This window comes from Leptinotarsa decemlineata, unplaced genomic scaffold (genome assembly GCF_025532065.1).
Source record: "Leptinotarsa decemlineata unplaced genomic scaffold, Ldec_3_MD MMD2_tig00000882_RagTag_RagTag, whole genome shotgun sequence".
NCBI classification, from domain to species: domain Eukaryota; kingdom Metazoa; phylum Arthropoda; class Insecta; order Coleoptera; family Chrysomelidae; genus Leptinotarsa; species Leptinotarsa decemlineata.
In genome coordinates this window covers 17,772,501-17,786,669 of record NW_027412556.1, presented here as the reverse complement: position 1 = coordinate 17,786,669, position 14,169 = coordinate 17,772,501, and the positions used below count along the sequence as shown (strand labels likewise).

The window sequence follows — 14,169 nt, the reverse complement described above, 5'->3', positions numbered from 1 at the left end:
TACGATAATGATCAGATAAAAAATTATAAAATCGTTGGGCGTAACGTAACCTGAGTAAACATGTAAATACTAGACCAACGATTTTATTGTTTTTTATCTGAGCAATACCGTAGATTGCTGAGGAGAGTGGTGTGATTACTGCTACCTAGGACCTTATCTACATCATTATTATTTTTTTGTCAATAAAACCGTTCAACATAATTTTTTTCGCTTATTTTATTTTCAAGTTTTTGGTTTTCAACCTTTTTCTTTCTCATTCTGTTCATTTCATTTTATTTCATTTACTAAGTAATCTACAGAACAAGCAGTTCCAATAATCGATTACAATATCAAAAACTAATTAAATAACCATTCTCAATATAATACAATGACTAAAACTAAAATTACTCCAAATCACCTGAATCAAAAACAAATTCAAAGACACATTCAGTTGAAAATGACAAATGGATCTTTTTCATTTAAATTGACTCTCAGTTACAATTAGTATTAATTTCTAAGGTTGACATCTCAATTACAATATTTTTTTTAAATGTTTTTACATTACATTTGACAAGGAAATTAATATTCCTCAAACAATTTGCAAGAGAAATATTGTATAGTGGGGAATTTAAACCTAGGTTGGTTCGAGGTTTAGGCAAAACAAATATATCTTTCCTTCTATTATTGAAGTATGTACTACAGTTCAGATCAATTTTTGACAAGTGTGGATTCTCTACTTTATTATTATATTATTATATATTATATTAGAAAAAAATAATAGAAAAGCAATTTTTCTTCTGAATTATAAGGTTGTGAATTCAAATTCATTCAAGGAAGTATGATAACTATGATTGAAACTATATTCAGTATGTTTTTTGTAACGTAGAAATCTTAAGAAATTTTTCTGTACCTTTTCAATTTCATTTTTATGAACTGAATAATAAGGAGACCATACTATTGCAGCATATTCCAGTATACTACCGACAAATCCATTACAAAGTGTTAGTAATGTTGATATTTTTGTGAATTTGAATGAGTTCCTAATAATGAAGCCAAGCATTCTATATGCTCTGTTTATAATGTTGGTCATATGTTGCTCAAAAGTAAGTTTTTTCCAGCTAACTCACAAATCTCTACATTCTGTCTTCTTGGCTAAATATTCATTGTTCATCTTATACTGAAAATTATTCCGTAGTTTTTTCCTAGTAATTGACATACTAAAACGTTTATCAACATTAAATATGAGGCGATTTGACAGGGACCACTCGTAAACTCTATCTACGTCATTTTGTAGCAAAATCACATCTTCTTGACTTTTGATTTCCTTGAATAATTTAAAATCATCTGCGAATAGTGCACATTGCGAGTCCTGAACTACCTCTGGCAGATCATCTATTAGTAATAAAAAGAATAGGGGTCCTAGATTGGACCTTTGGGGTACACCAGATCTTGTGAAGAAATCCTCTGATTTCCATCCCTTATAAACTACATACTGTTTCCTGTCTATAAGATATGAAGTTCACCTAGTGCGTCGGTATTACAAGGTGAAATGTAATACGCCATTTTATAGCTGCGGCCATCTTGAATTTCCATCTTTTTCAAAGTATATTACTATTCTTCAAGTTATTTGATTATTTATTTCTTATCAATATTGTAGAGAATTGAATTCTCTACAACATTTGTTTCAACATTTTTTTCATACGTTGAATCGTTTTTGAGATAGAAGGCAGATTAAATATTATTTGAAATCAACTGGTTGTCCCGATCGAAATCAGTTCATTCAAGGTTTATAAATTATTACTTAATAAATAATATTAATTCTGCGCTCGCGCTGCCCTCTATCTCAAAAACGATTCAACGTATGAAAAAATGTTTGAAACAAAAGTTGTAGAGAATTCAATTCTCTACAATATTGATGATAAATGCAATCAGCATAAAACCCATTTGAAGCGAGATATTGGCAAAAAACGTGCAAAAAGTATTTTTTTTTTACTTTTGACCCCCAATTTTTGAAGTTGCGGCCGTCGAATGTGAATTTTAAGAATACTTTTATGATGCCAAAATACAAAGTTTATAAAAATTTACAGGTGGGTATGTCAACTTTCCGAAATACAGGCCTAAATCGACCTAAAATGACTGGACAAAAAACAGTTTGATTAAAAAAAAACGCATTCGGTCATTATAATTCATTCTCATTCGATTAAATTGGAGAAGTATTCACAGTTAAAGTATTTATTTATGGTTGAGTATTTACAGTTCAAATTAGGCTCATAAAAACTGAAAAAACTTTTGAAACAACCTGATATGTTATTTAAAGAGCTCCAATCAAATATTACAATTACTATTCGCCTGCTATTCAGTCATTATTTTATGAAAGTTCACGCCCTATAATTTTTTTGTACTTTTCATTAAAAAAAATTTTGCTGATCTGTTATTACGGCAAATATAATTTTTTTTCTGTTTTCCAGAAATATCCGACAATAAAGCTTTTCACGACTGCACGCACTTTTACAACAAGAAAACAAGGCCAACTGATTCTCACTGAAATTTCTAACCAAACATAAGATTTTCACTTCACTGCTCGCTTCTCCACACGTGCAGCGTTAAAAAACGCAAACAAACAGTCTAAAGTGACTAAAACTATTTGAGAAATCTCTTATCCAGCTAATTAAAAAACGGAATTATCTTCTCACCTGGAGTCGACGTCCCATACTTGCTACTCAGATCCAAGAGGAGAGAATCGAGTTCATCCAAATTATTGTTGAACGCCCGTTGTTTTTCCATCGTGGACGGTTCCGAACTGTGACTTCCGCGGATGCCGTACCCTGGGCTTCGCATGTCGGAAGTCGGTGGTTGATTCTTGCCGTAACTTCCCTGGAAGATAAAGATACATGTGGGTCAGGATTTTCTGAATCGACATTTATCATTTACTCAACAGCGGATATGACGAAAAGTAGTACGTGCAATACGTTTACGGCAATCGTGAGTCAGATATATCTAAGGTATATCTAAAAATAAATGAATCAATACAAGTTTCAACACAGGTACTTTCAGAGTACTGTTGGATAACGTAGATTTTTTCAATTTATTCATTACGGAAAGACCCCTCTTCTCAGATAACTACAATTTATAATGAAACGCGGTTTAGTAAACCATTCATTGTGAAAATTTGAATGAATCTCATTAGTAACATTTCAATTCGTCTCGTTATTTCTCAACTGTTTCTAGTGCTCTCGATGATTAACTTTAAATCTTCTGATTGAAAAAAGATATCCAATAAACCTTAAAATACAAAACATGTTACTTAGGTTACGACACAGTGACTTGGTATACGAAATATTGATGACTCATCCAAATATCAACCCACTTCGTTGTTACTTGGTTGTTACACAGACTGATTCACTGTGGATGGCACATTAGACGTTTCTGGTGAACAAGACACCGGATCACTTTGAAAATTCATATTCGGACATTCTCTACCCAACTAAAATATTTTCGACAATATAAGAAAGTAGTAGCAACTTTGATTTTTCAAATAGAACACCCTGTATATAATATTATTTTTGGATTCTGCAACAATTACCCGACAACTGCTCTTGATATTTTGCTATCCCTATCTGTTACCGTTTTCGAAATATGAATTAATTTCAATTTTTTTCTTCGGAAATCATGACCTCTAAAAATGCTGATATTATCTTTGAGTTAAGGAACACTAGGGTACCGAAATTTGGTTTGGAATTAAGTGATATTTGGAGGCTTCCCACACTTCAGCGTAATCTCCGTTACTTCGATACAGGGTGGCGAAAAAAACAGTTTTTTAGTTTGCTCGAAAAAGTGACTTGTCTCCTTTCAGAATGGTATTTCCATTCGGTATTTTGTAAGCATGCCATGATTACTATTTGACAGTAACGTTGTGACATTCTTCTAATGATTTTGACATTTTCGTCACTTCAGAAGTTTCAAATACCTTCAAATCGATGGAATCAAACAGTGTGATATAATTATCAGTGAAACATGTAGAAAGTTCAACGAAAGGTATCCGAATCTACGCAAATGAACCTCAAGAAATTTATACGAATTCAGAATAATTTCAATGCATTTGGATCAACTCTTATCTAAAAAGATTACGAAACTTACCTCGACCCGTAACTTCTGAAGTGAAAGAGATTAATTTCTTAGAATATTTTCACGCATTTCCTGAGTCATCGATAAGAAGTGCTGAAGAAGATTTGGGTACAAAATATTCATCGTTTCAAAGAATCTTGCGAAAACATAAAATGCATAATTTTAAATTCACCAAAATTCAAGCAATGAAGCCTCAAGACCTCCAACAGAGAGTTGAATTTTGTGAAATGTTGTTGATACACATTCAAGAAGAATCTTTTTTTTTAATTATTTGGACTGATGAATCGAAATATTCGATAGGAGGAAATTTCTATATAAAAAAATTGTCATTATTGGGCCAGTGAACACAAAAGAAGCCGGAGTTCAAGAAAAATTTAGTTTTAATGTTTTCTGCATGTTAATGAACAACAAATTAAGGTACGCGATATACGAGGAATCAATAACATCCAGAAGGTACCTAAATATATTGGAGATTACTGTAGAAAGCTTCGTCGATACTCTGCCACTCGAAGAATTTCTAAAATGTTGGTACCAAGCGTAGCTTCTGCACATTGTGCAAGAGAAGTTAGCGTAGAACTGGATAAGTTCTGACGATCGGTGGATAGAGCGCTTGGGACCATGGAATTGGCCAGCGAGATCACCCCATCTTAATCCATTAGATTTTCATCTGTGGAAAATGTTTAGAGAAAAAGTTTACACCAGTGCGTTCGAGAGATGACTTGTTAGAAAGGATTACCCAAACATTTGAAGATTTGGATACCAATGAAATCAGATGTGCCATGACGAAAGGAGTCAACACCCGCATTATGAAGTGCTTGAAAGTGAACGGCCAGCACTTGAAATATTCCACTTGATTATTTTACTTTTTTATGACTATTTATATCAATATTTCCACATTCAAGTTTTTTTCTTGTTTTTTTTAATTCACAAAAACATATTGAAACTGTTCTAAACTCGCATACATTTTTTGATATTCATTAGCGGTAGATTCGGATACCTTTCGTTGAACTTTCTAGATGTTTTGCTGATAATTTTATCACACTGCCCAAACAAATTCATAAGAATTTCGTTTGTCCAGTTTTGTTCCATCGTTTTGGAGGTATTTGAAACTTCTGAAGTGACGAAAATGGCAATATTATTAGGAGAATGTCACAATGTTACTGGGAATACCACTCTGAAGGAACTTGACTAGTTAGGTATAGAATGATATACATAGAAAGTAAATTTCAACAGCTTTCTGAATTTGTAAAAATACACAAGGTGTTCCATTTGAAATAATTAACTCAGTCACTTTTTCGTGCAAACGAAAAAACTGGTTTTTTTCACCACCCTGTATTGAAGTAACGGAGATTACGCTGAAGTGTGAAAAGCCTCCTAGTACCACCTAACTCCAAACAAATTTCAGTACCATATTTCGATAACGGTATCAGGTAGGTATAAGGAAATATCAAGAAAAGTTGTCGAGTAATTGTTGTAGATTCCAAAAAAAATATTATATACACAGTGAATCCTCCCTGGGTATATTCATAGATATCGAGGGAGTGTTTGATAAAACAACCTTTCGAATAATTACCCAGCAACTACACTCCAGGAATGTACCTCTGGTAGTAGGAGAATGGCTACTTAAGATGCTCTCTAGTAGAGCAATAAGTATCAATCTAGAAGACATAACAGTGAGAGGACTGGTCATGAGGGGATGTACACAGGAAGGGGTCTTATCACCCCTTATCTGGAACATATTTCTGGATATCCAAATTAATCACCTCAACAATAATGGGTTCTACACAATTGCATATGCAGATGACATAGTTATCTTGCAGACCGGCAAATTTGTGAACACATTATGCAATAGAGCAGTGGATAGACTCAAATTACTAGAAAATGATGTAAGAAAGACTCACTGCCGATCAATCCCAAAAAGACTGAGATGATCCTTCTCACCAGGAAAAGAAGTTTATCGGACCTATGTTAACGTACGGAGCCATTGCATGGGGACCGAAAGTTTTACTAGCAATGGCCATCCAAAAATTATATCAAATACAGCGATTGACTTGTTTAAACATCACAGGAGCCATGAGAACGACACCAACCGCGGCAATGGAATTAATTACTGGTCTGACCCCTCTGGACCTGTAAGTAAAGGAGATTGCGTTAATGGACATGTTACGATTGCGCACGTCTGGTTTAAACCTCGAAGTAGGAATGTGTCAATTGACCCTCTCGCCTCTGGCGAGAAGCGCTTACTGTGCAAGCTCTGCTGCAGGCAGCCAGTGAGCATCCCTTATTAAGATACAGCCCCTTAAAGGGGGTACATAAAATTTGTATAAAAATTTTTTTCACATGCACTAAAAAAGTTACAATATTGAAATAAACCTGACGTTTTGTACTACCAAAAAGACACTTAGCCAGAAATTTATTTTGGCTAAATGCGCCTATAGGGAAGCAAAGGCCAAGAACTTTTGGGTGAAGTGAAGTGAGTGGTTTACCCCATGGTTGTAAGGGGTAGAAAACGCAACCCCTAAAATTTATTTCCGATAGCCTGTTTCATTCTAAACAAAAAATGTCTCTTGGGTTTTTTGTCCAAAATAAACCAGTTCGCAGCAAAAAATCATTTTAGGAACAACTACAGAGATACATCTTCATAAATGCGAAAATACGAAACTAATCTATCTAGTAGGTCGCTATTAGCGATAGTGACAATTAAATTGGTATGACGCTGTCAGTTTGTGAATTTCAGAAATTGAATTAATACTAATTGTGTGTTGTTGTTCTATTCTTAATTTGTTACTTTAATAATTCACTTGTTATTAAAATGGCATACACAAATAAGGAAATGGCTGATATGCATTACGTTTACGGTCTGCCGCAGGGGAATGGGTTAGAAGCTTCTAGAAGATATGCTGAAATGTATCCTCAACGGCAGCATCCTTCACATAGAATATTTGCTCGACTTCATCAACGATTACGAGAATATGGTTCATTCGACAAAAGAACGCAGGATTGTGGTCGCCATCGAAAAGTACGAACACCACAGCTTGAGGAAGCAGTACTTAATTTGATTGAAGAACAACCTACTACCAGTACTAGAAAGATTGCTTTCCAGCTGAATGTTGATCATATGACGGTATTTCGAATTTTAAAGGAACAACTCTTATACCCTTACCATCTGCAACGAGTACAGGCACCACGAAAGTTATACCACGAGACTTTCCGAACCGTCTTGAATTTTGCAATTGGATGCTGATAATGAATAGAAGGCATTGTGACTTTCTGAAGACGATATAATTCACAGATGAATGTAGTTTTTCTCGTGACAAGATTCTTATTATCATAATTACCACATATGGGCTGATGAATACCCTCACGCTACTGTCGAAACTAACCATCAAGAACAGTTTTCTCTCAACGTGTGGCTCGGAGTTATTGGGGATGATTTAATTGAGCCTCATTTTCTACCTTCTCGATTAAATGGTCAGGCATACGTTCAATTTTCAAGAGAAGTGGATCCAGTACTGCTGGAGGAAGTTCTTTTGGGCGTCAGATGGCATATATTTTTTATGCATGATGGGGCTCCCGCCCATTTTAGTTAAGTAGCAAGTCAGCATTTAACTGAAACATGCGAGGAGGACCACAGAACTGGCCCGCTCGATTCCTGGATGTCAATCCTATCGATTTCTCTATTTGGGGCCATTTACAGCATTTGGTTTACCGTACTCCTGTTCGCGATGTAGAGGACTTAAGAAACTGCATCATCGATGCGTGCAGGGTAATCAGAGAGACTCCAGGAATATTTGAGCGAATACGTGCCGCAATGCGCCGACGTCTAGACGCATGCGTTATGTCTGAAGGTAGACATATTGAACATTTACTATGATTTCTACATGTTGTGTGTTTTGTAAACTAGTTTTGTTATTAATAAATTAGTTTTGTTTATTACCCTTTAATCATTTAATGCAGGTTCGCATTTATGACGATGTATCTCTGTAGTTGTTCGTAAAATAATTTTTTGCTGCTAACTGCTTTATTTTGGGCAAAAAACCCAGGGTACATTTTTTGTTCAGAATGAAACAGGCTATCGGAAATACATTTTTAAATGGTAAACAAATAATAAAACAAAAAGTTACATTGGAAATAAATTTCAGGGGTTGCGTTTTCCACCCCTTACAACCATGGAGTAAACCAAATAAATTACTGGCTAAGTGTCTTTTTGGTAATAAAAAACATCAGGTTAATTTCAATATTGTAACTTTTTCAGTGCTTGTGAAAAAAATTGTTATACAAATTTTATGTACCCCCTTTAAGGGGCTGTATCTTAACAAGGGATGCTCCAATGAAGTTTCTTTATATGAAAGATCCTATCTTTTTTTCGATGAAGAATCACCTCCTTAAATGTTTTACACTTATTCAGTTACACCCTGTATAGTGTAGAATAGCTAACAACAATTCATGATTAATCCTGTCGAAAGCTTTTGAGTAATCAAGAAGTACGAGAACACAAAGCTTGTTCGCATCTATATATGAGAATATGTCATCCGTCACTTTGAGGAGAGCAGTGGCGCAGCTATGATTTGGACGGAAACCTGACTGGTGGTGTGGAAGAACATTGTACATCAGGACCTGCTTACGAATCTGTTCGTCAATTATGTTTTCAAGAGCTTTTGACAGGGTGCAGAGTATGATTATAGGCCTTAGATCATTCATGCTTGTAACATCATGTTTTTTCGGCAACGGGACAGCAATACAGGATGATCGTTAAGGAAATTATGTCTGGGCCAGAGGCCGTGGATTGATAGAAAGTAACTTTTCTTGAACCTTCAATTCGTCAATAGGAGAGAACGAGAGCTGAATAATATTCTCCAAAGTATGATTGGAGAAATATTTCAGGGATATTCGAACCAATACCAGAGATAAAGTTATTGTTCAGTACATTGAGATCACCAACTGTCCGGAATGATAGACCTCTTACTACTAGTAATAATGTTCAGAATTTTCAGTTCCTTCCATATGTTACTGCTAACGTAGGTGAGTTGGAATTGGATATATGCTTTTTTTTTCGCGTTTGATTGCATAGTTTACCTCGTTACGCAAGGCTTTATAATATTCCCAATGGCGCTGCTCTCGACATTTTTTAAATCCATTATATGCATTATCGCGTGTCCTCATCATCATTTTCATAGTATTCGTGAGCCAAAGTGCCCTTTTTTTAGTGACTCTAGGGTTTCGCATCGGAGCATGGATATCAAACAAATTCAATATAATCTCAATGAACAAATTCACTTTCTCCTCAATATTATCAGTACGGAATATCTCTGAAAATCTGTGTGGAGCGAGTGATTTTCGAATAAATGTGGATCGAAACTTCTGGAATCACGATAAAAATGAACTGAGGGCTCATGTTTAATTTTGATGGTGCCTACAGAGCAAGATATTAAAGCGTGATCGGTGAAGGTCGAACAGTCAGTAATTTTAACGTTGCTTCTGAAAAGGCTTGACCTTACCCGAATATAGTAGTTTACACTATAAATACCAAATATAATTTAGTTTTTGAATTAAGAACGTATTGATTTTATTTCAATTGTTTTATTCCTCGTAATGAGTGACTGTTCGAAAAACAGTTGCTTCCAGAATTTATCAGTGTCAAACTCTGTTACCAGAAATTACATAGTGCCAGACCCAATTAAACGAACAAACCGGTTATTGAATTCTAAAATAGCCTTCCGTCTCTATTTTTGAATATTCTGAACTAAAAATCATAATAGCGGGTATTGAATTTATTTATGACACAGATAAATTCTACTCCTATAAAAACCTACAGAAGAATTGGCACGGTTCAAGTCCAATGCCAGTGATTCACTGTAGAGATTAAGCTTTCTACTGTGTTATAGTCAAGTTCAAAAGTGCCTTTCGAGTTAAACTATTTTCTCTGCCTACGAAGTAATATCGAAGTGTCATTCGATACGAAATAGCGTGTAGATGATTTTTGACAAAAATCAAGTGACGCTTGCAAATATTGCAGAAATTATAAATAATCAATTAAAAAAATGAGGTTTGGTTTTTTGCAAATATCTCAAAAACTATTTGACATTTTTCAAATTTGACAAAAAAATAAAAAGAGGAAAAATCTTCTTGTTGACATATTTTTTATAATTCATAAAATAATAAATTTAACGTAAAATTGATAAGCTGAAATTATTGATAAAATATACGTCAAATAAAAAGTTATGAGTAGTATAGTCTTAATCGATATCGTTTATAAGATATTTAAACATAAAAGTTGAAAAAACCCTGATTTTTTTTATAAACAAATGCTATAAATAATTTGTTAAGAGTTTGAATTTTGGAACAAATTTGTTATCTCAATCAGTTTACAAGTTATAATAAGTTTAAACATGAAAAACCATGTGTCAATGATGAAGAAGAACAGAACTTTATTTATATGATATATAAAATTTTTAATTTTTTTCCTCAAGAAATGATGCATTGTTGTTTTTGTTAAATTGTGTAGAAAGATAAAAAACAGATTATTTATTGAATAAATAATGAAAACTTAAATAAAAAGATTTTTGATAGTCATCAAAGATCAAAATAAATCATAATTGAAAAAATGGTTCTTTTTATTATTTACAAGTGGTAAAAAAATTGTTGAATAAAAAATCCGTTTTCAAACGATAGCATTTTTTTAGGAAACGACTTTTTTAAATGATAATTGGCATCAGAGAATGTGTTTCCAAAAATAATATGAATCATCTTATAAACAACGCATTTGTTAATGACAGTTTTTTTAACACTAACAGATGAAACATTTTTTCAAATAATTTTTATGTCGCTTCTGATCATAAAAAAACGTATCGATAGTAATGTTTTAAAAAATATATTTTCAATGATTAATGAAGCTTTTTAATGTTTAACCTTAGTAACATGTTCATAACATTTTTTTATTTTTCTAAAGGGAGTCTATTCTGTGACCTTTCAACAATAGCCCCCAAAAAAATGTGAGATTTGTTCCTGTTTAAGTAGAAAAAAATTGTTAATCAACTAACTGAAAAATCACGATAACATTTTTTTGACTGCTTCTTCATGATTTATCCAGTAGGTGCTTGAATTTTTACAATTCTCAATTGTGATATTCAATGAGTTGAAATGATATTTTTTCATTGAAGGCCCTAAGTTGGCGTGTCTTGCGCAAGCTAGAGTACCCATTTTGGGGAATATTATAATAATATAATAATGGTCCTACAGTTCTGGGAGGTAGGACTTTTTTTTGGTAAATTTCCTCCTCTTTTTGATTTTTTTTTAAATCTGAATAATGTCGGATAGTTTTTGAGATATTTGCAAATAACCAAACCCCCTTTTTTTCAGTTGAGATTTTATAACTTTTGCAATTTTTGGAAGCGACAATTGAAAATTTTCAAAAATTATCTACACACTATTCCGAATCGAAACAAGTAATATTAACATCTCCATTGTTTTCATTAGAATCTGTTCATTTCCAATTAGGCTTTTGCCTGTTGAAATAACAAATGTCACCCTGTTACATTTGTATTTTTCACAGTTATTACGAAATTATCTCCAACAAATTGTCATATTTCTGGACGCGCATTTCACCTTGGCGTCATCAGGAATGGAACTAATTCCTAAATAAATCAGGCTATTTGTCTATAAAACAGTGAACCTCTACTTTCATTTATTAGCGCGATAAACTCAAAAACTACCATACAGTTTTTTTCCAGTGGACGGAGCGAGTCAGGAGGAAGGTTAATGTGTATAATTCTGAATTATTTTTTGTGAAATGGTTGAGATGCGACGATGCTACACGTGCGAATCCGGGGCGGTCCGCTAGTAGTTGATGAATTTTGAAGAGACTAGCCGGAAAGGAGAATGTTAAAATGGAACATCTGTCACTATGTATGTCTTCCTGAGATACTTCCATTTCCAAACTTTCGAAAGCATCCATAAGTCAAGTGTCATGTATATAGGGCCTAGCACTCTTTTCCTTAAATCTAACGAGCTCCTTGAAAATAGATTAAATAGCTGATTTCGTCTAAAACATCATGCTTTTTAAAAGCTTTTATTTAACTTGACTTGTATGTATGTTAACAAATCTTGCAAGTTTAATTTGACCCACTTCCTGGTATCTGATTGATCTGAAATTTTGCATGCTGGTCCAGAACCGATGACTGCTGCCAGGATCGGCTCCGTACAAGAGATCTCCTCAGCGGTAAATAGCAGGGACACGAAATTTTGTATACGCATTCGTTTATGATAGGCAGTTGGTAGGCCCACCATGAAATAGATGCTATATTCAGGGTTGACTTCGATAAAAAAAATATATTTCTAGAAAAAAAATTAAATCAAGCTTTTACCTTTAAATACCTACTTCCCGACCGTAAAAAGAAGACAATAAATGGTGTAGTAGGTTGTAAGAACCCATATTTATTTGAATAATTTGATGGATGTAGCCGTTACTACGTGGTTTTTTACCACTTTTATTTGTAACTAACGTTACTGCAGTTTCGTCGTATATGGACATTTTCAAACTTATACAATAAACTAACAATGATTCATTACATTCTCCAATATATACCATCCCTGTAGGTACTAATAGAAATAGAGGTACTTGACTTGATTGAGTACCTGAATTTACAGTTCACAATGCGGATGTGCCAATTTAAAAACCGGAGAGTAAATTAAATCGATTAGATCATTTAACAGGTCGCACCCGCAATGTTTATGCTTGTGAATTTCCATTCTAAATAATTGAGTTAGCAACCATTCCTGCATAGTGCAGAATTTCCGTATCATTTAGATTTGGAAACTTGTGGTTGCATGCCAAGGAATGGTTTGAAAACGTCGAATAATTTTTTCCCAGTCTGAAGGACCGTTCACGCAAGTTTTCACGCAAATTAACCAGGCTTTTTAAATTAATTAAAACTAAGACTTTACACTTTGACACTTGTGAAAGATTTAAGTGTACTATTGTCAACAATATTCACCTTACAGTTCTTCGAATTATTTTGTGTCATGGCTGCAAGATTGAGCGTAAGAGAGAAAATTGAAATTGTACGCCTTTCGGGAGTTGACGTTAGGAGTGCTAGAAGGTTTGTAGAGTATTTAATGAGGGACATCCAGATCGTCCTCGTATTAGCTGCGGTACGGTAAATAAAATAAATAAAATATTCAATAAAACTGGTGCAGTATCAAAAATGATGTTAAAAAGTAATCCTGTACAAAGACGAAACAGGAATGATCAAATCATTTTAGATTATTTCGGAAATAATCCTAATGCCAGTATAAGGAATGCCACTTTAGATTTGAATATTCCACGAGAAACTATTCGGAGATGTCTCAAGGCGAAGAATATTAAACCTTTCAAAATTTTTACACATACTTCAAGAAGGCGACGAAGCAAGACGCCTGGAATATTGTTTATGGGCCCAAGGGGAATATTTAAACAATAGAAATTTCCTAAAAAATATTTTATATACTGACGAAGCCACTTTCACTACAAATGGAGATTGTCATCACAGAATTGTCGCTATTAGGAAGCGGATAATCCTTACTGGGTAATAAACTGTGAAAGCCAGTATTCCCAAAAAATCAACGTCTGGTGTGGGATATTGAACGAACGAATTATTGGTCCTTTCTTTTTTGAGGAAAACATTAATTGATGAATTTTTAAACACAGAGTTTTGGGATGCTACTCACGAGCTGCCAATGAACGATCAAATTTAATTGTCCAGTTAGATGGGTGTTCAGTTCATTATGCCAGAGCTGTGAGGCAATGGCTTAACGAACATTTTCCAAACCGATGGATAGGCCGTGGTAGTCCGATTATAGAGTGGCCACCCAGATCTCCAGACCTCACAGTTTTGGACTTTTTTCTCTGGGGACTTCTCACACAAAAGGTTTACAAAAACCGCTCAAGAGATAGAAATGAACTTTGTGCAAGAATTCGACAGGTATGTGCAGATATTAGCCCTCAAGAACTAAGGAAAGTAATCAGAAACATTCGTAAGCGCTACGACACATGTATCGAAATACGTGGTGGATTAGTAGAGGCTACTA

At 34.1% G+C, this 14,169-nt stretch overlaps 1 protein-coding gene across 3 annotated transcripts in view; it reads right to left on the bottom strand.

Moving 5' to 3' along the window:
- Window positions 1-14,169, bottom strand: part of Pax (Paxillin) — an 89,380-nt gene that overhangs the window by 27,196 nt on the left and 48,015 nt on the right. For all 3 annotated transcript variants that reach the window (XM_074175169.1, XM_074175168.1, XM_074175170.1), the window contains exon 3: window positions 2,673-2,853. In XM_074175169.1, the coding sequence (XP_074031270.1) occupies window positions 2,673-2,853 (181 nt within the window). The remainder of the gene's footprint in view (window positions 1-2,672; window positions 2,854-14,169) is intronic.